We start from the raw sequence: 22,517 nt of genomic DNA on the forward strand, positions 1-22,517 counted from the left end.
ATCAACATTAGGGAAAAATTGAAAAGAGCATCCTCATTCGTGTGTATAATTGAGCATGCATAGATATATTCTCATCTTGTTTCGGACCAGCTCTAAATTGTGACTATTGTGAATTGTATTAATGGATGGAGGCTTGTATAAGATTTAAAGAGATGGTGGTGTGCACATATTCATGAGCATATGGTAGCTACCTAAAGTAGTGGGATGATTGCATATTAGAAAAGGAAGATATGTGCCTTGGGCAACAAATTTTTTCCTTAGTAGATACTTTGAGAGGCTCACTATATATGAACCCTTATTGTCACGTGCATTCAATGCATAATTTAAAAACTCCCTATCTATTAGCTTATCATGAATAAAATACACACTTTTCCTTATCTATTAGTTTTTGAAATAGCTTTGTAGAATGTTTCCATTGTCTTTGACTACTTGAAGGAGATAAAATTGATTCACTTTGAGTAGATATTTCAAATTGAGAGAGTATACAACATAGTAGTAGTGCATCATAACCAATTTGGAAATGGTGGTCTATTTGGCCTATGCTCCCATTGTATGGTTGGTTTGGTTTATGCTATGTATATGTTCTATAAATAATGTACATTGTAAGTGATTGTTTGTGTATCTTGATATTCAAAGCTATTGCTAGTGCATAAACATGGTATGCCCCATAAACATATAATGTGGAGAATGTATGTTACTTTCAAGCTCTTTATATGACACATGTTAATGAGCCATGACCCATTTCTTACTTAATGGGTACATTGCACAAAATCCATTAGGAGACATGACAAGGGGGCCTCACCTACTTTCTAGAGTTGCATGTCCTTTACGGGGCATTTTTCTAAAGTTGGCATTTAGCATATCCACCTTAATTAAGGCTTGCTTATTAAAAGAGGTCATATATGTGCCTCGATTGACCGAGACTAGAGATTGGTTACATCCTATACCTTGGCCATTTTTGGGATATTGGAAGCAAGGCAAGGAGGATTGGCTACATCCTATTGACCTAAACTAGAGATTGGTCACATCCTATGAATTGGCCATTTTTGGGATATTGGAAGCAAGGCTCTAGCAAATGTGCTAACCAGTGTCAATGAAGGAATTATATTATTAATGTACAAAAGGGTTGGACTTTTCATTACTATGATTTCATATAATGCAATCCCAAGTGTTATATGTCCAAAAATAAGGGTTTAGAGAAATCAATGTGAATTATTTGATCTTTGTATCATGTCTCAAAAGAGGGAGATCGACTACATCAATAATATTCCTTGCATGCATATGCCTTCATCTAATTTACCATTTTGTGATTGGATCCACACATCCATTAGGTAGCACCTTGGTAAGACTCATAAAGGTAGAATCTTTTCATTCCTTTTGTGGGTAGCAATAATGTACCTACATACAAGGCATGCAAACATTAGATAATAAATTCATTGTTATGCCTATCACACAAAAAAGAGCTTAGTTTTGGCCTTTCTATAGTACAATTGTGCACTTAAGAGTTACTATACAAGTAGTATGGTTGGCACTCTCAACACAATATAATATATCACTACTACCATAATATAATATAAGAAAATCTATTTAAGCATACCATGCACACTTGGTACCTTGATGAGGAGTCTGAAAGTACACTCTTTACTATTGGTTATACTAGTCATTTATGTGTTATGCTAGTGATTGATGTCCACATTTCAATAAGTAGCAGAGTTGCAACTTCATGTGTCCACTCCAAGCTATGGGAACTCAAATGTAAACACATGGACAAGCCGTGGCTTGAAATACATGCATAGTAAATGTTACAATTCTACAAAAAGGATGCCAAATTACATGCTCCCTTTCTACAAGTTTGGCTCACTTTTGTACAAGTGGGACTTGTTGCTACTTAAGGCCATGTTATGCATGCCCTTGAGAAGCTCCTCTGGGATCAACAATGAGCTTGAAAGAACATCTATTGGAGGCTTACTTGAGCACCCACCAACAACTCAAGAAGAATAAGGTAGTCACTTGTAACTAAATAGCAATAAGGTAAATTGTTATATGACTTGTGTATCAATACATACTGATTTGAGCTATTAGTGGCACAATCTCCATTTATGAGTGACTACTTTAACCTACAAGGCTACAAAACAAGTGACAAAGGCAAATGAGGTGGAGAAAGGGGAGGCATGCATCACACTGAATCATGTTCAAGTCCAAGTAAAATGCAAAGATAAATATCAAGATCATTATAACTTTCCTTTTTAAATACCTAACATGCAAGTACAATGATTATCTTTCTTAGAATTTTGTAAGGTCTACTCTTGTGAATACCATGGGCCCAAGTGGATATTGAGGGGGGACTTCAATCCTATACCCTAGAGACAACCTAGAGGGTAATAGGCCATATTGCCATTAAGAGAAGGGGGAACGACCAATATGTCATGTTGATTTGCAATCCGCCTTCTCTCAAGCAATTTCTTCTCATCTTCCACTTCCAACCAAGTTCTTTTTGCTTGAATTGATACATAGTGAAAGCCTAATTTTCTTTAGTTGGATAGGCTATCTTTCTATCTAATCCAATGCAAAGGAATAAAATCACATTGGGCAATCTTTTGGAGTCACCTCTCACATGTCAAATCTAACCATATGCTCCATCCATTTCATAAGTAGTCATCATGAGAGCTTGCCACATTACCTCCTACCAAAGCATTAATATTTATACTTTCTCCCTTTTAAATGCCTTATTCAAAATACCATATATGTAGGCATGTCAATGTGTTTGAATGTTTTAAGCTAAATCTGAACATCAAACATAGTGTTTTGCCTCCTTATTGACTTAAAATTTTCAAACAGAGGATCAACCTAGCAACTACATGCAAACTTCAACACAAATTAACACTTGAAAGATATATTTTTTAAACCACAAATTTAAATATCTTGTAACAAGAATTTACCACAAATTACCTAGTACTCATATTTCATTTATAATCAAATTAGGCATTGCCTCCACAAATGAGAGACATTATCTAGTTTGAATACATGATACATAGGTTCAAGCACATATGATATACATTAAGCATGTGGAGTCTCTTTAAAGTATGCATGAACACTCTCTACATGATGCCTTCAATAAAGGACAAGACATCACATGCAAACTTGACCTTCTAAAATACCCTAGATTTTTTTGCCAACCCATCACTTGAGCCACACACACACACACACACACACACACACACACACACACACAATGTTTTCAATTGATCCACTATTGGGCCCAAACCAAGCAACATCTACATGACATCCTAACACAAGTTTCCATCATTTTGAGTCCCTGCTACTTGTTTAGATGTGGGATTTCATTTTGCACATACAGATGGCCATTATGACATCCTTAAGCTAGATATCTTGTTTCCACTTTTCACTAAATGGTCTTTTGCCATATATGTTAAATTCTAATTATCTTTATCGTTATTGACAAATGGATGTGCAAATTGCTTAAATATTAGTTGAGTAATATGACACACTAATCTCATAATGATGTGAAAAGACAAAACATCTGCTCCTCAAAATCCATATTAGGACTCTTCTTAAAACTCAAAAAGAATTTGAATTTACGCAATGAAACTTTAGTTGCACACCTTATCCATATAATTTTTTTGATATCATCAATCAAGAAATAAAACAAAATAAGTCAATCCATTCGTGTCTCCAAAAGAACAAAATAACCTCTAAGAGCATGACTTAAACATTTGAAAAAGAAATTGCACATAAAAGCTAAAAGCCAACAGCAAAATGCTAAAAACACTATCATAAGTGATAAAAGGTGCGCGCGCGCACACACACACACACACACACACACACACACACACACACAAGGAGCTTGCTTGATAAAATATCATCAATAATTGCTAGAACTCTAGAGACAAAGATATATTCCTCTTTTTTTGTTTGTTTATTTTTTTGGGGGGTGGGGGGTATATTGCAACCTAGTGATTTTAAGATTGGTCATGTAAAAACAAAAGCCACTTTTATGGCAATTCAAACTCCCTATGGGTCATGCTAGCTTACCACATGCAAGGTTATTGTCAATAGCGATACTACCTTTGCTGAAAATGCTAAAACGCCTTTGTTGGAATGCAAGGAACAACCAATTGTTGTTTGTTCAGCTCTCAATTTTATGCCAAAAATTAGTCAATTCAGATGATTTTTCACCATTGATTGGGACAATTACTATGATGTAGAGACCAAAGACAATGCTGGTATGCTGGAAGCAAGAATAGGCCTAGATGGTTGTTAGATACTTCGTGAGAAAATAGACATCTTGCTCCACTTCCTGGAAGAACAAGAGCAGCAACTTGTCATGCACCATGGAATTTGGTAAACTTTGCATTGTTGGCTACAACATGTGATGAAGAGTCATTGTGTTGAGGACACATTGGAGGATGAAAATTGGTTTGCTACAATGAAATATGAGCTAGATAACCATAAAATAGCAGTGGAAACATAGATCACCACAAGGCTCGATTAGTTGAAATGGGAAATGCTTAGAAGTAAGGGATTGATTATAAAGACCCACCCACTTTGTGTATGATGACCACATGCATAGTCGTTACCAAAAATTGAAACACAAGAAAAGGTTGAAAACACCACAAGGGATTAATACAATATAGAAATGTATCTTTTCTTGAACATCTTCTATGATGAATTATAAAGTTGTTCTTGGCATTAACAAAAAATCTATCAAACTTTCTTTAAATTAAGATGCAACTTTTATGAAAATTACTTTGATATACACACAATGTATTATCAATAAGAGAATTATCATGTGGTCATTAATACAAGGTAGAAAGGTATATTTTTACTTGAAACCATTTTTGTGATGAATTATAAAATTATTAGTGTTCTTCATTAAAAGTATCAAATTTTCTTGAAAGTAAGATACAACTTTTACAAATTAACTTTTTCAATGTATTGTTTTGTTTCATTCTTATACGTGTTTGAAAATCCAAGTTCACTAATATGCACATATTGTTTTGAATATAGTAAGAAAGGACTCACAAGCCACTTCTATGGCAAATTATGAGAGAGAGAGAGAGAGAGAGAGAGAGAGAGAGAGAGAGAGAGAGAGAGAGAGAGAGAGAGAGAGAGAGAGAGAGAGAGAGAGAGAGAGAGAGAGAGAGATTTCTTGTTTGGTGAAGATCCACCGTGGTGTAACGAATTAAATGCCTAAAGAGCGAGTCTCTAGAGAAAGAGATCGAGAAAAAATGATTGTCATGTTAAGCTCTTCTTAATGGTTAAAAGGCCTAGAAGACCTATTGAAATATGTGTGATCTTGTATTTGGCTCATACTTTTCACTAATAAACAAGCATAAAATAACTTCAAGAAAAGAAATTGTTGAAAAAAATCACCCCATATCTACCATTATATGTAAATCAAGTGATCGGTGTATAAGAGGATCCCCTAATCTAAATATGGGTGCTATGACCACTATTACAACTATCTCTAGTAACTAGCTTGAATTGACATTTGCCAACCAAGGGGTCCTTAGTGGAAGGATCAAGGCTATCTAAATCTCTATAGCTAGGCTCCATTGATTGTGAACCCCAACATGTAGCTAGGAAAAAATATGTTTTTAAAGGGAGTTTTACATTTTGAACTCTTTTCTAAATCGAAGTGGATATGTTATATGAAGACAAAATGAATGAATCTAGTATTGAAATTCTATCGTCAAATGTCATGCAGAAATACATATTTACAATTTTAAGCTCCTCAAGATAGTATTACACTTGTGATCCAATAATATAGCACTCTTAGCAAATCACTAGTCAACACTTACAAAACATTTTCAACATATTCATTCCTTTTCATCACAACTAGACCCAAGAAAGGCATGTTATGGCTCTCAAAATTGGCCCCTCTGCTCTTATCCTTTCATGGGTCAAGCAACACCTTTTTACTAAAACTCGTATAACAACTTGAATAGCAGCACTTCATCTATCCAACCAACAATTCATGTCAATCTCATAAATTGTCACCATACAAACCTCTCAAAAAGTAATGAAACAATCGTTGAATTGAATCTCATGTATTCTAGCTTAGATAATATGTGATAATCAATGTCAACTCTTCTAGAAATTGGGGTAGTAAACAAAGCTTGTAAAGCAAAGCATTTGAAAGTACAAGGTGTAATGTCCCCATTACTTAGTTTATTTTAATGTGCATATACGTGGTATTGCATATCCACACATGGAAAAACTACAGAATCTCTACAATATTTACAAGAAGTAGGACTGGTTTTTACTAGAATAGTCTGAAATCTCTAATATCATGTTTAGATAACTTAATTCCCACTTTAGATGGATCCCAACATATACTGTGACTTATTTTGAAGGGAATAAGTAGTCTAAGACAAAAGATGAAGAAAAATGACACAATTTACGAGAATAATCATTTCCACATATTTTTTTATAGATTTTCGCAATTCTATTTGCGATGGCTTATCGACCAAATGAGTTTCGATCGTTTTGAGTACCCGAATGACTATATTCGGAGTCCATATGACGAAGTTATGATCCAAACAAGTTGCAGACAGACACAAGGCAAAAAAAAAAACGAAAATAGTGAAAAAAAACATAAGCTTTAAAGGTAAATGTCTTAAGCTTTTATGAAAAAGCAAAGAAAAAACACACGTGAGGGAGTGGAGAAAAACTCTAAAAGGGAGGACAAGGAGGGGAGGACCATTAAAAAAAAATCACAAGTGTGTGTAAGACTTGAGGTTGAGATTTTATCCCTCGCATTCTTTGATTCTACCATCGAAATTCAGAAAGAAGGTTTGAGCACATGCTTTAAGCCCCTTGCCTGCATCGAAGTTCCAACATCTCGGGTCGCTATGGAGATTGGCTTGAGTTGAGCTTAAAGCTTCTTACCTAATTATCAAGATCGACAACAAATTTCCCGTCCCTGCGAAGAGTGACTTCACGAACCCTAGCACAAATTCTGTGCAACATCTGGCTCCATACCAAGGGAGGGGGACAAGAGCAATCTCGACGAGGACAAGACGTTGAAGAAGAAGACTCTGTTCCGCGAGACGAAGAGACATTCTTCCATTCAACCCAAGGAAGGGGATACACTGAAGATCTCTCATCCTTTTCTACTCTAATTCGAGAAGAGAAGACACTGAAGAACCTTATCCTATTCTATCAATCCAGTTGGAAGTCATACCTCTACTCTCGTCCCTATTTCGTCTACTAGAGAGAGAGATCATACCTATTCTCTCCCTCTTGCTCTATACTAAAGAAAGAGCTACTCTTGTTCTTACCCTTGCTTGCTAAGGTGAGATAGAGAGAAGTATTGCTCTTCACGAAGCAAGAAGAACTATCCACGAGGCCTACATCAAATTCCGCAATAACCATAATCATTATCATGAGTCTTACACCTTTGCTAGCCAGTATTATTCTTCTTCTTCTACAAATCATATTTCTGTCATGGCCCCAAAGAAAAAGAATTCAAAAGCAAAAATCGTGAATAACCCTACTAACATGGAAGCAACAATTGGAGCTGCGAGCACGGGAGTCACAACGGAGTCACGGGCGTGGATAACAACCCTTTACCAATCATGATAGCACGAGTTTTTCCAAAAAAAATAAAAAATAAAATAGGAATAAGATAAGAATACCTTATAGGCTAGAAACTATTAGGGAAACTATGAAAACCTAGAACTTAAGAAAAATCATGAGCAATTTTATGGTTAACCCCATAGAAAAGAAGACTAGTAAATTTAAGACGAATTTACTAAGAACAAAACCCTAAAGAAACTAGCCAAGGATATAGTTTTAATCTAGAAGCTTTGATAGAAAATTTTAAAGACCGGAAATATCTAGGTTCAAGAAATGGACTTAAGACCAAGAAACTTGGTTACAAGAACTAGGAAGTTAGATAAAAATTGAGAAGCCCTATACCTTCCCCAAGGATAGGTGTTGAACAATTGTGTATAAAGGGATTTTAATTAATGAAGCTTTTATATGTTTCGTGTAATATGGTAGGTAATTAGATAACTAAACTTCCATAGAGGAAAGCGGATGGATGGATTTCCAACGAATCCAATCATATGGCAAGGTAGTCTCGATTAGCCGAGAAGTTTCCCAAAAAACTAGCGCTAGGAAGGGCTGATTCGCTAACTTACCTAAGGTTTGTTGGTCTCAGAACCCGAACTATAAATTATCTTAAGGAAAAGGTACGATGGTTGTGCCAAAACACTCCGAGGGATTTCATAAATCCTTAGTTTGCTACTGGAAAAAAGCATTGTACTCCATGAACCAAGGTTAATGGCAATCGCTCCTTCCGGACAAGAAGCCTCTCAAAGGACAGCTTCGAATGTGAGCTAGTTGTTGATAGGTGATTGTTAGATCAATTAGGAATCTTCAGGCCAGTCATTTGTGGGTAGCAGTAGGATGCTTTTCCTGCAAAGTAGACCTAGGGTTAACTAGCCAGACAAAATCCGATCGTTCTGGTTAGAGTACGGATGGCGATAGAGCTGGAAGGTAAACTTTGGGCGACTACTAAAACGTTAACTCGCCACGTAAATTAAGGCAGCTATGTTACAAATGGAATCAGCGCCAAAAGAAATAAAAAACTTGATAATTGTAGCTTGAGATATGAGTTGTTTTTTCCTTCTCTTGCTGACATGTGTTTTTATCTTACTTAGAGAGAGAAAGATTTGAAGCGATTCCTAGTCTTCTGAGCAATGTTTACATCGGCAATGCATTCTACGGATTATGGATGGAGAATACAAGCAATGCAGATTCTGGATCGCATCTACAATCCTTTTCCACTATACTGAGATAGACGCTGGATGATAAGCGATGGAATTTGTTATATCGATGCAAGCCGTCTTGGCTTCCTTCAAATCAATTTGAAGAGGATAAGATAGATGGAAAAATTCAAAGTCGTAAAGATTTATTTATTTAATGAAGTTAGAGTGAATTCAATTTTATTCACTAGAGACTGAGAGGTTAAACTAAATTGATATATTTATGAGAAAATGACAAGGTCATCCCAACGAACCAATTTATAGTTGTTGGTCGCTCTAAACGCCGCAACTACATCAAAGATGGACTCCTTGATCTTTCTTTAAAGTACCGATTTTTAGATATCCATTCTTCAAAGCCTAATTATTATCCAATGGATATATCCAAATGCCATGCTTAGATTGTATTAATGAAATTCTCTCTCCCAAATAACCAGCCATCCCAAAATAAACCATGTATTTTTCCCCTTCAACAAAAGAAATTATTTTGTCTATACATTGAATATGAAATTGGTTACCATTCTAGCAATTAAGAATTACGAGTTAGTAGATATATCTGAAATCCATGGTTAGATTCCTTAAGTTAATTCGAAAAACTCTATCATGATGTAACACTTCTCAAGTATGCACTATCTATGGATACTACGCAGCAAGTATCCAAGTTTTGCCACAGATTGGACGATCCCCTAAACACACGGCTTGAAGCAATGTGTCCATCTGACCTCCAAGACGCATTGATAAGAGTAAGACTGATTGTACAAGAAATCCAATCCAGACTAAGAAATAATAAGCCTTGGAATAATAAGTTCCAAAACAGAAATATAACTAGGGGCTATACAAAAAGAGCCCAAGGTCAATTCCAATCAGCTAATAGTAAGAAGGCTAAGACGTCGGTGGTGGAGAACTTTACTAGTAGTAATAAAGAAACTTTCAAGCGCTATTATTGTAATGAACATGGCTACATCCAAAGGCAATGCCCAAAACTCGAACAGAATGAACACCAAAGCAAGTTCCGTAATGACCAGAGTCGGACAACCACAACTAGAGGAAGAGTTGCCGGCATAACCCTCAAGGAAGTAGAAGATGATGAAGGTCCCACATTGGAAACCGACATGGAGAGAGTGAGAATTCACGTGCCTCTCAACAAGGGACCAAATCGATAGTTCTCAGAGATTCAAACACCATCAACTTAATTATGGAATCACACATTCATTCATATCACCAAGGTATGCTAGAAAACTAGGCATAGACACAATGCATGCACCTGGACTGATAGATGAGTTAGTTGATGGAAAAGAAGTTTCCTCAACACAACATACAAGTAAGGTGGAGTTTAATGTGAGTGGCAATCAAATCAACACGCAATTCAGAGAGATGAACTTGGTAACCTATGAGTGCCTGTTAGGAATGGACTGGTTAATTTCTAATGACGCTCATATTCATTGTGAAAAGGGCCAAGTCACATTCTTGAATCTTGTAGGACAATAAGTGACCACACAAGGAGAAGCAAGAAAATCAAAGATTCAATTAGCGAAAGCTTCTCGAATCGCTAAAGGTTTAAGAAAAAACTCACATGTATACATAATTAAATTAAATAAGACTGAACATGGTAAAGATGCCGAAGATAAACCGTCGTGGCTTAGGGAATATGCTAACGTATTTCCTGAAAAATTAACTAAACTTCCACCACAGAGAGAAGTCGACCATGAAATCAAGCTAGTACTAGGAGTTGCACCAGTTGCAAAGCGACCATATTGAATGTCTATTCCGAAAGCCATAGAACTAAAGGAACAACTCAAACAGCTCTTAGATCAGGGATACATTAGACCTAGTAACTCACTCTGGGGAGCTCCAGTGTTATTTCAGAAAAAGAAGGATGGGACTCTTCGTCTCTGCATTGATTATCGAGGGCAATCATGTAACGATAAAAAATAAATATCCGATTCCAAGGATCGATGAACTACTTGATCGACTGCAAGGAGAAAGATTTTCTCCAAGATTCATCTCAGATCAGGATATTACCAGATCATAATTAAGCAAGAAAATATCCCAAAAATTACTTTTAGTACAAGGTACGGTCATTATGAGTTTATCGTAATGTCATTTGGATTAACAAACGCCCATGCTACCTTCAACAGATTAATGCAAGCTATATTTAAACCTTATCTTGCAATTTCGTCGTTGTATTCTTTGGCGACATCTTAACATATTCCAAGGATGAAGGAAGTTATGAGTCACAACTGCGGACAATTCTTGAGACGATGCGGACTCACAAGCTATATGCTAAGAAAAAGAAGCGTGTGTTCTTCAAGAAGCAAATCGAGTATTTAGGGGGTTTATAGTTTCCGTAGAGAGAATTTCAGTAGATCCGGCCAAGGTCAAGGATGTATAAGATTGGCTGCCTCCAATCACTGTAAGTGAAGTTCGTAGTTTTTTTGGTTTAACAAGATGGTATCGAGTCTTTATCAAGAATTATGCCTTGATTGCTTCACCCCTCATCAACCTACTCAAGAAGCAGGTTGCCATTAAATGGGCCCAAGTTAAATAGTCTAGCCTTGACAGCTTAAGCTAAGCTTAGTCACGACCCCAATCCCCAAACTACCCGATCTTAGCAAAGAATTCAAAGTGGCGAACAATGCGAGCTCTCTTGCTTTGGGTTGTGTACTCATGCAGGAAGGACATCCAGTAGCATATTCCTCCAGAAAATGAAAGACTCACGAGAGAAATTATGCTACTCATGACCTCGAATTGCTTGTAATTATCCACGCTCTTAAGTTATGGAGACATTGTCTACTTGGAAAGACACTCTCACTAGTAACCGACCATAAAAGTCTTAAATGGATCTTCACTCAATTAGATCTAAATATGAGGCAACATCGGTGGATCGAAGTCTTGCAAGTATATGATTTTGAGATCAAATATAAACCAAGCAAAGAGAATGTAGTTGCGCATGCTTTAAGCCACAAATCATTTCTCAATATACTTATCTTAGAAGAACCTCCTAGAGCTCAAACACTAACTACAATGATATCAATACCTAACAATCCCATCATCAAGCTAGCCAAGGAGAAGGCGAATAATGATCCCAAATATCAGCAAATGCTGAAGGAAATTCAGAATAAAGAGCAAAATCCCAAGCTTAAGACAAAAGTATCTTAACTTCTCTGTTGATGAAGGGCTTGTCTACTTCAGGACAAGATTATGTATTCCTTTAAGTTAAGAACTTAAGAAAAAGATACTATGGGAAGCTCATGATTCTCTATTTTCAGGACATCCTGGCTATGCCAAAACTCTCAATGAAGTTAAGAAAAGCTATCATTGGGAAAAGCTAAAAAGTGACATACTTAAATACATAACCAAATGCTTGAGTTGCCAACGAATAAAAGCCGAACGAGTTAAGCTTCTAGGAAAGCTACAACCACTTGATATTCCTTAGATGAAATGGGAATTCATTAGTATGGATTTTGTAGTTGGATTATCCTCAATTCAAAGAGAATACAACTCGATCATGGTAATTGTGGACATGTTGACTAAGGTTACCCATCTTATTTCGATCAAAACTAGCTACAAAGCCCCAGATATTGCTAGGTTATTTATAAAAGAAACCTTTACACTTCATGGATTGCCAAAAAGAATTATCAGTGATTGTGATTATCTATTCACTTCGCATTTTTGAAAGGGATTATTTGAAGCTCTCGGTACATAGCTTTGTTTTAATACAACTTATCACCCTCAAACTGATGGGCAAACAGAGCGTGTAAATCAGGTCATTGAAGACATACTTAGGGCATATTATTGCAAATAACCTAGATGGTGGATACAATATCTACCTTTGGTGGAATTTGCTTACAATGCGTCCTATCATCAGAGCATTCAAATGACCCCATTTCAAGCTCTATATGGGTAAGAATACCTAACTCTGCTAAACTTCTGACCCTACCTTGAAGGTTGAAGCTTCTAAGAAGATGCTTGAAGAGATAGACGAACAAGTCAAAACCATCAAGTAAGATATACAAGCTGCCAAGGATTGACAAAAAGCCTATGTTGACCTAGGGAGAAAAGAGTGAATCTTCCAAGAAGGGAACAAGGTTTTTATCCGTGTATGCCCAAAAAGGAGTTCTTTATCCTTGGGAAAATTCAACAAACTAGGCCCAAGATACTGTGGACCTTACAAAGTCATAAAGGCTCTTGGACCTAATGCTTATAAGCTGCAACTTCCTGAAAACCTAAAAGTTCATGATATATTCCACGTAAGTCTCTTGAAGCCCTATGTACCTAATCCTAATCAGATTCTTGATGATCAACAAGTTGTAATGTCGAGCCAAGGTTTACTTGAACTTCAACCTGATGGAATCTTGAATGTAAAAGAAAGAATCCTTAGGAATAGGACCCTTAGAGAATATCTCATCCAATGGAAGGATTATCTTGAAGAGGATGCCACTTGGATCAATGAGATAACCCTTATGAAAGAATACCCTCAGTTTCTCTTGAGATGAGGACATCTCGATTTCTTTAAGAAAGGAATAATGTAATGTTCGCATTACTTAGCTTATTTTAATGTGCATATACGTGGTGTTGCATGTCCATACATGGAAAAACTGCAGAATCTCTACAGGATTCACAGAAAGTCGGTTCTGGACAAAAAAAAAGAACTCGTTTACTAGAATAGTATAAAATCTCTAATATCATATTTAGATGACTTAATTTCCACTTTAGATTGATCAAAATATATATTGTGACTTATTTTGAAGGGAATAAGTCGTCTAAGATAAAAGATGGAGAAAAATTATGCGATTTACAAAAATCGTCATTTTCGTCTATTTTTTATGATTTTTCACAATTCTATCCGTATTGGCTTGTCGATCAAATATGTTTCGATCGTCTTGAGTACTCAGACGACTATATTCAGAGTTCATATGACGAAGTTATGATTCAAACAAGTTGCATACAAACACAAGGGCCAAAAAAGAGAGAGTGAAAAAAGCATAAGATCTAAAGCTAAACGCCTTAAGCTTTTATGAAAAAGCAAAGAAAAAATACACGTGAGAGGGAGTGGAGAAAAACTATAAAAGGGAGGACAAGGAGAGAAAAAGGGCCATTTAAAAAAAATCACTAGTGTGTGAGACTTAAGGTTGAGATTTTATCCCTTGCCTTCTTTGATTCTGCCATCGAATTTCAGAGAGAAGGTTTGAGGACGTGCTTTGAGCCCCTCGCCTACATCAAAGTTCCAACATCGGGAGTCGCTATGGAGATTGGCTTGAGTTGAGCTTAAAGCTTCTTACCTATTTTTCAAGATCAACAATAAATTCCCGTCCCTGCAGAGAGCGACTTCATGAACCCTAGCACAAATTCCGTGCAACATCTGGCTCCATACCAAGGGAGGGGGACAAGAGCAATCTCGATGAGGACAAGACATTGAAGAAAAAGACTCTGTTCCGCGAGACGAAGAGACATCATTCCATTCAACCTAAGTAAGGGGATACACTGAAGATCTCTCATCCTTTTCTACTCTAATCCGAGAAGAGAAGACACTGAAGAACCTTATCCTATTCTATCAATCCGGTTGGAAGTCATATCTCTACTCTCATTCCTATTCCGTCTACTAGATAGAGAGAGATCATACCTATTCTCTCCCTCTTGCTCTATACTAGAGAAAGAGCTACTCTTGTTCTTATCCTTGCTTGCTAAGGTGAGACAGAGAGAAGTATTGCTCTTCATGAAGCAAGAAGAACCATTCACGAGACCTACATCATCAAATTCCGCAATAACCATCATTATCATCGTGAGTCTTACACCTTTGCTAGCCAGTTTTACTGCCATGTTCTTCTTCTACGAATCATATTTCCGTCATGGCCCCGAAGAAAAAGAATTCAAAAGCGAAAATTGCGAATGACTCTACTAACGTGGAAGCAATAATTACCAATCGCGATACCATAGTTTAAAAAAAAAAAAAACAATAGAAACAAGATAAGAACATCTTATAGGCTAGAAACTGTTATGAGAACTATGAAAACCTAGAACTCAAGAGAAATCATGAGGGATTTTATGGTTAACCCCATAGAAAAGAAGACTAGCGAATTCAAGACGAATTTACTAAGAACGAAAACTTGAAGAAACTAGCCAAGGATATAGTTTTAATCTAGAAGCTCTGATAGAAAATTTTAAAGATCGGAAATATCTCTAAGTTGGAGAAACAGACTTAAGGCCAAGAAACTTGGTTACAAGATCTGGAAAGTTAAAGACCCCAAAAATCTTGATATCCTTAGTTAAACTCCAAGGGAAAGAGTTCATTATGTGAAATTCAAGTGTCGATTGCTACTAGATTAATCATCACTTGAAAGTTGCATGATTGATTAAAGTTATAACTGCTTGAAAACATCAATCTTGTTTGTGATTTTCTAGATTAGATCCTGATTGAATTAAGTATCAGAACAGATAAAAATTGAGCCCTATACCTTCACCAAGGATAGGTATTGAATCCCCATCCTAAGAGGGGATATTTTTACCACCGCGGAAGTATGGACTAGCTCCAATGGTGAGAGGTCTCCCAGCAAGGATTGTATTAAGTAGGAGGTGGTTAGGGTGCCAAGGGGGCTCCAGCTAGTAAATCCTTTTTGTATCTAGGAACTACTTGGTTCCTTGTATGGCCGGAGTTCTACTTGGAACACCTATAAATGTTAAATATAGGTGAATTTGATCTTAGTGATGTGCAAATGCGCCGTATGAGGTAGCACGTAAAATTGTAATTTTTCTCCTGTATGGACGGGATAACACACATTATGGAACATAATCAATGAATTTGTTTTATTCTAATTGTATGTTCGTGAGTAAATTATGTAAATGAATTGTGCATAAAGGGATTTTAATTAATGAGGTTGTTTTTATATGTTTCATGTAATGTGGTAAGCAATTAGATAACTAAGAACTTTCATAGAGGGAAGTGGATGAATAGATTTCCAAAGAATCCAATCCTATGCCAGGGTGGTCTCGGTTAGCCGAGAGGTTTCCCAAATAACAAACACTAGGAAGAAACTCTAGGAAGGGCCAATACGCTGACTTACCTAAGGTTTGGTCTCAGAACCCGAACTGTAGAGAAAAGATACGACAGTTGTGCCAGAGCACTACGAGGGATTTCATAAATCCTTAGTGTGCTACTGGAAAAAAGCGTTGTACTCCATGAACCAAGGGTAATGGCAGTCACTCCTTCCAGACAAGAAGCCTCTCGAAGGACACCTTCGCATGCGAGCTAGTTGTTGATAAGTGATTGTTAGATCAATTAGGAACCTTCATGTCGGTCCTCTGTGAGTAATGGCAGGATGCTTCCCCTGCGGGGTAGACCTAGGGTTAACTAGCCGAATAAAATCAAATCATTTTGGTTAGTGTATGGATGGCGACGGCTGGAAGGTAAACTTTGGGTGACTACTAAAATGTTACTCGTCATGTAAATTAAGGCGGATACATTACACAAGGTGAGAAAGCTTGCTTCCCTTGATATATATCAAGGTGGTACACTTCATTGGGGATGCATGTCTCCTTACAATGTTAAACCACCTTTTTCCGATTCTATTCATACTTCAACAAGCCAATTTTCCTGATACATCAAGCTGTAGTGGCTCTTGAACTTGGAAAGGAAGATGTCATATTATTGACCTAAAATAAGTCTTTCTTTGTAAATTTTCTAAATGCCTAATAGATTTTTTTGGAAAAATAAATTGGACATTATCTTGCTTGTGTTAGACCTTTACAATGATAAATATTGATGGCAAAGTTTTGTTTGAGGGCATTATTTATGCAAAACATGTTTGGTAGTAGATACAAAAATCTTAAAGTTTTGGAGGGATTTTTGAGTCACATTATGAGTAATTATGTAAAGTTTAAGGTTTTAAAACATTTTTACCTACTCACCCTTCAAAGCTTCTGATAGGCGTTGTCTCACAAGCGTTGAGCTCATCTTCTCACCTCCATGTTCTTTCACCAAATCAACTACAAGAATCTGCATCGCCATTGATACACCCATCAGTCAATTGTTGCTGTCAGGGTTAAGTGAATAACATACTGTATCAAACCCCCCCAAAAAATCTGCAAATTTGAGAGCACAATGCTTACACTCCTAATGCATTCTAATAAAACCCTAAAGTTTTTTAGGTTGGTGGTTTCTGTACTGACCGCCAAACACTTTAATGTAAAAACTAATCCATGAGCTTGGACCTCGCCTTAACCTTTCCAGTGACCTTCTTAATCAGAAAACATAATGCCTTACGTGATTACATTTAATAAAAAATGTGATAGATTGGTGACTCTTCAGCAGGATGTTTGAACCGTACTTCAGCAGACAACAAAATTGTCACAGATACTATGATGTTATAGCCATTACTTCCATATATCAATTGTGCACAACCAATCTGGTCCAAACTTACACGACTGTAGAATCATACCTTCAGTTTGCTTAGACCCCTTTCATGCCTTTTCTTGTTTACTGCATGACCTCCATCAACTGTCTCTTTGCTGTCAAAAGTAAAATAAAGAACCAGTACGACAAGCTGTATGGTGCCGTCTTTAAAAATAGAAAAAATACTTTGGTATGACGAAAAGCTCAACTTTTGATTGTATTCACAATTCTTCGTGAAAGAAGATGCAGATGGGATGGAAGACTTGGGTATACCTTACAATGATAGCTTCCAAGGTCTCATCCACAATTGATGGTCCATATGGATCAACAAGAGGATGAATTTGCACTTCCAATTGTGGTTTTAAGGACTGTCAGCATACAGAGATTTTACAGGGATGAAGAGAAAGACACCTTAACTACTTACAGATAATACAATATTGCATACCTTGATATAGTTTTCAACGGCTCCCTTCCTCACCTCAAATGGCTCAATTAGATGCACGAACTGCTGACCAAACCATAAACAATGAGTAAAGTGCAGGTAAATGATCTTTTATTGGTGTCACAAAGTACAAAAGAATTGACTTTTACTGGATACAATGCATGGTTAAGACACTTCTTTTCTTGGGGTGGAAATGGGCCCCCCAAGGTGTGGGAGAAAGATTAACATCTGCAAAAGGCCAAAGTGCCCCATGAGACCTCAGCATTTAGTTCAACTGCTGCGGGACAGTAAAGTATATCTAAACAAGTGAATCAAATGTAAAGATCGATATTCTACAGTAAAATGGAGTACCAAAAGAAACAAAACTAGAAGAACGAACTAAATCTGGAAAACTGAAGATGATGTAGTATTTGCTCATCCCAAGATTCCCCTTATAGGATGCTACAGCAGCTGCTCTGGCATAAGGCAACTGAGGTACCTCATTGAGCATCTCTTCTGGCAGGCAATGATGGCTTGTCTCTGTCAATGGGTTTGAGCACTGTCTTGCTCAACATAGGGGTCACTCCTTGCTTGCATGACCCAAACACTTGCAGTGAGTACAAAACCTATTCTTTTCAGGGAGTTGCTGTCAGATAGGTTTAGATCCTTTGGTTCTGTTGGAAGAAGGGGTGTCATCCTTGTTGGGCCTTGCCTTCGTCTCTTGACAGCTCTTGCTATCTCCAGATTTCCCTTGCAAAGAAGAGGATACCAAAGCCCCCTTTGAAGTATGGAGTTTTTGTGGATTTGCATAATGCAAGAGCTGGTATTCATTCCTGTAAAAAAGGAGCAATTGGGGCAGTGAAATGACTTGCTACATGAAATGGAAGCATTTTGGAGGTGGCTTGTTGAAAACTAGTGTGACTTGATCATCATTTGACTTTGGCAAGCTAGAGGTGGTGAACTCGGCAAGTAACCATGTATACTCAAGTATCTTGACTTTCAAATCATCTTCCTTAATGGAGAACTCTTGCAGCTTGTGATCGAGATTGATATGCCGGTTCGATCTCTCACTGCATAGTTGTCAATGAGATGACTCCAACAATCAAATGCTAGGGTAAGTGTGGTGACTATGAGTGAAACTTGAGCAATAACTCTTGCATTAGCTCCACATTCTTGGTGTAGCATTGCAATCCTTCCATTGACAGAGATGATGAGGGTGAGTTAGTCGAGGATCTCACATAGCCTCTAGACCAACTACTACGCCCCAAGTACTTATTGCACGAGGTTTGACCAAGTTGTGAAGTTCAACCTATTAGAATAAGTCTTGTTGCTAAAATTGTTCTTGGCCATAGCAATTGGAATGTGAGTAGGGTGGGTAGGATGGATGGGTGACTAGAGAAGACTTGGGGGGGGGAAGGTGTGTGTGTGTGCATTGGAGATGTGTGCACAGTGGATCCATGTGTGTGTGGGGGACTGACTAGGCATAGACAGAGACATGGTAATCGTATGAGTAACCCAAGGTGGATGGATATGTACACAATAAGCAAAGCATGGGAGTCCCCGTGTTTGAGTGGCCCATGAAATGCGTGAAGGTTCACCCTAAGCAAAGAATGGATATCCTTAGGTTTGAGCGGCCATGGGTAGATGTCCATGGGGAGTGAGGAAAACGCCCAAGATAGCTATCTTGAGATAGACAAGTGTGCTCACTTGTCGTAGATAAGTGTAGGATACAGTGTGTACATGTAGCATTTGTAAAGAAACACCCTAAATTCAAAAAACACAAATACAATCTTATGACAAAGCACAGATTGAATACAAATCACGATTAGGGTTAGGTTAACTTAGAGACAATGAACACCATGAATAATCTAGAATGAATAAATCTGAATAATACAATGCTCATGTAGCAAACACACTATGCAGTGAATGAATATTGTACCTTGAACTCTCGTGTCTCGAGGACCAAGACAAAGGTAAAGAGCAGGAGAGAGTGTTGTACTCCGACAAATCCCAAAATGCAGCAAGACCACCTCCCTCGCAGCAACAAACACGGTAGTAGATGCCATATCAATGAGACAAACAAAGTGGTGAGGAAAGAGAAAAACTGTAAACACAGCCTCCAAGAGATGGATGATAGGCAAGAGAGTACTAGGAAGAGCAAACTGCAGAAAAAGATGATGGTGACAGCTGAGAAGATCAAAATGCAGCCTTCTAGGGTAAACATAGCTTGATGGGGAGTCACTAGCAGTTGGGGCACGTACTGATGCCGTAAGCATAGCCCAAAAGCTGTTGCCAGCTGCAAATACAGCCTTTGTATGACTGGTGATGGCAAGAAACAGCAGTAGGAGGTGTGGGTTGTGAGGTGGAGGTTGGGAACAAACACCAATGGGTGTAGACAATGTCAAGCAACTTTGGCTGAGATGTCCTTCGGGAACGGGGAGTGGGCAATGAAGCTCTAGCACCTGAAACCTGCAAAAACGAGATTGGAGAGAGTGAGAGGGTAGGCTATCTATTTATAGAAAGTTTGGGACCTCACAGATTAGGGTTTACAAGTGGGACACTAAAACTCTCTTGAACCGCTCTTGGTTCAAAAGAAATGGTTAAAATTCATTAATTAACTTAAGTTTTGGGGCTATTTAATGAAAGCTAATGATAATTTAGCTCAACATCATTCTTGAAAACAATGTATCAAGCTGCAAAGTGGCACGTACTTGTGGGTAGCTAGCATATGGAATTGAAAATGAATATAAACTATGGAAAAATAAAAGCCCTAATCCTATGGTACACTAGGCTGTAAATTGCAACATCAGACATATCTTAACCATCATGAATAGATAGCTTTAAGCCTGGTTCCATGGGAGTGCACATAGGTTTGCAATCTTGCATGTTAAACCTATGTAAAAGCTTGTCTACATACTGTGAGTGCGACATGATGATGCCATGTTGATTTTGGGTGAACTAAATCCCAAATAGTAGTGTCAGCAACCCATATTTGACATAGCAAATGCATGTTTTAATTCAGCCTTGAAATCTGCAATTTTATTCTCTTTTACATCGAGTGAGTAGTATGTCATCCACATAAAGAATGATAATCAACAAGTCCCCCCCTTCATTCTTACTGTATAGAGTGGAAACAGTTGGACTATTGTTGAACCCTTTGCTGTTGGCCAAATAAGCATCAATTTAAAAGTACCATGTACGAGGAGCCTGTTTAAGACCATAAAGAGCCTTATGCAACTTGCAAACCATGCGTTCTTTTCTCTTTATCACAAACCTTGGAGGTTGTGACACATAAACATTCTCACGTAGATCCCCATTCAAAAATGCAATCTTAATGTCGAAGTGATGTACTTTCAAGCCATAATTTGCAACCATAGCAATTGCACATCTCATTGTACTCATAGGGATATAGGAGCAAAGGTTTTCTCATAATCTATGCCCTTCTTTTGTGCATAGCCTTTTACTACTGACTGTGCTTTACCAGTCAATAGTGCCATCAACATTGCGTTTGAGTTTGAAAACCCATTTTATACCTATAGCCTTCTTACCAAGTGGTAAATCCACAAGATCCCATGTAGAGTTAGTGGCAATTGAGTCTAAATCTTCCTGAATGACCTCCATCCAATGTACATCTTGCTGAGCTTTGTCCAAGGAAGTAGGCTCATCATCATCTAGTAGTGAGCTCATAAACACATGTTCATCGCAATCATCTACTTCCATAAAATTAGCCAAATGGGCCCCCCCTTGTATCATGTGCTACATGCCTAGCAGCCCTTCTAGTGCGCTGAGGAAAGGGAGCATCCATTCTACTCTCCTAGAGACTGCCTAACAGCCATCTAGAGACTATTTTAGTGGCATTTACAAAAGCTCTTTCATGTTGTATCGCATCTTCCACTGCATGAGGTAAACCATCATCATAACCTTGCTCTTTGGGAGCATGTGGTGCAGCAACAATTTGTTGTATTATATATGTCCGGTCATTTACAGCATGCACGGACTCCAAAGAAAGTTGCAAAAGACCCTCGAAGACATCACTGATGTCATGGGTGATTGACATTTCAAACTGATCCTGTGAAACTATAACATTTTTAACAAATATGACATCTTGATTGACAAAAACTTTCTTCGTGCGTGGATCATACGAGGGATAGCCCTTGCTCTCCGAACTATTGCTAATAAATATACATTTTACAACCTTGTCATCGAGATTTTCATGAAGCTCTTTTAGAACATGTGCATAGTCTATGCATCCAAAAACCCGAAAGTAGTCAACTTTGGGATTCTTGCCATGCTAAGCTTCAAACGATGTAATTGTCTTCAGTGCTTTGGTGGGTGCAAAATTTAATACATGATTCACATACTGAAGGCCTTCTAGCTGAAATTTATGCAACAGCCCCTTGTTTTTCAGCATACAACGAGTCATCTTCGTAAGTGTTTGATTTTTCCTTTCAACACCACCATTCTACTAAGGTGTCATTCGTACCATGGCTTGATGTATAATGTCATTTTCAAGCAAATATGTCTCAAAAGTACGAGACATGTGCTCCCCCCCCTATCCATTCAAAGTGTCTATACTTTTAAGCCAGTTTCAGCCTCAAGCTTTGCAAGAAGATGTTTGCATAAACACATCAGATTTTGCTTTCAACCCATACACCCATGTATACCGAGAGTAGTCATTAATAAAGATGACAAATTAAAGATGACCCCCCAAGTGCATGTGTCCTCATATGACCACAGACATTGGAATGAATAAGTTGCATTTTCCAGACAATATGCACTGCACCATCCTTCTTGAAAGAAAACCTATGCATTTTTCCCAAAATACATCGCTCATATGCATGGGGAGGTGGGAAAGTGTTGAAAGGTAGAAAAGAAATGTTAGCACAAATAAATGGAGAGAGTGTTGACATATCGA

At 37.6% G+C, this 22,517-nt stretch overlaps 1 protein-coding gene across 10 annotated transcripts in view; it reads right to left on the reverse strand.

Annotated features, from left to right (window-relative positions):
- Positions 1-894: 894 nt before the first annotated feature.
- Positions 895-22,517, reverse strand: part of LOC148024718 (phosphopantetheine adenylyltransferase-like) — an 82,411-nt gene continuing 60,788 nt past the window's right edge. For 3 of the 10 annotated variants that reach the window (XM_087694373.1, XM_087694374.1, XM_087694372.1), the window contains 5 exons: positions 17,627-17,686; positions 17,455-17,549; positions 17,228-17,297; positions 16,698-16,785; positions 3,903-4,318 (listed from right to left, as the gene is read on the reverse strand). In XM_087694373.1, coding sequence (XP_087550499.1) covers positions 4,194-4,318; positions 16,698-16,785; positions 17,228-17,297; positions 17,455-17,549; positions 17,627-17,686 — 438 coding nt within the window. In that variant the 3' untranslated portion in view covers positions 3,903-4,193. Of the gene's footprint in view, positions 1,399-3,898; positions 4,319-5,176; positions 5,981-16,689; positions 16,786-17,227; positions 17,298-17,454; positions 17,550-17,626; positions 17,687-19,541; positions 19,950-22,517 lie in introns of those variants that run through there. The other 7 variants (XM_087694377.1, XM_087694375.1, XM_087694371.1 and 4 more) reach the window with 7 other exon arrangements.

This window comes from Lygodium microphyllum, chromosome 15 (assembly GCF_053477565.2).
Source record: "Lygodium microphyllum isolate KBCC chromosome 15, Lygodium_microphyllum_v1.1.10, whole genome shotgun sequence".
Classification (NCBI taxonomy): domain Eukaryota; kingdom Viridiplantae; phylum Streptophyta; class Polypodiopsida; order Schizaeales; family Lygodiaceae; genus Lygodium; species Lygodium microphyllum.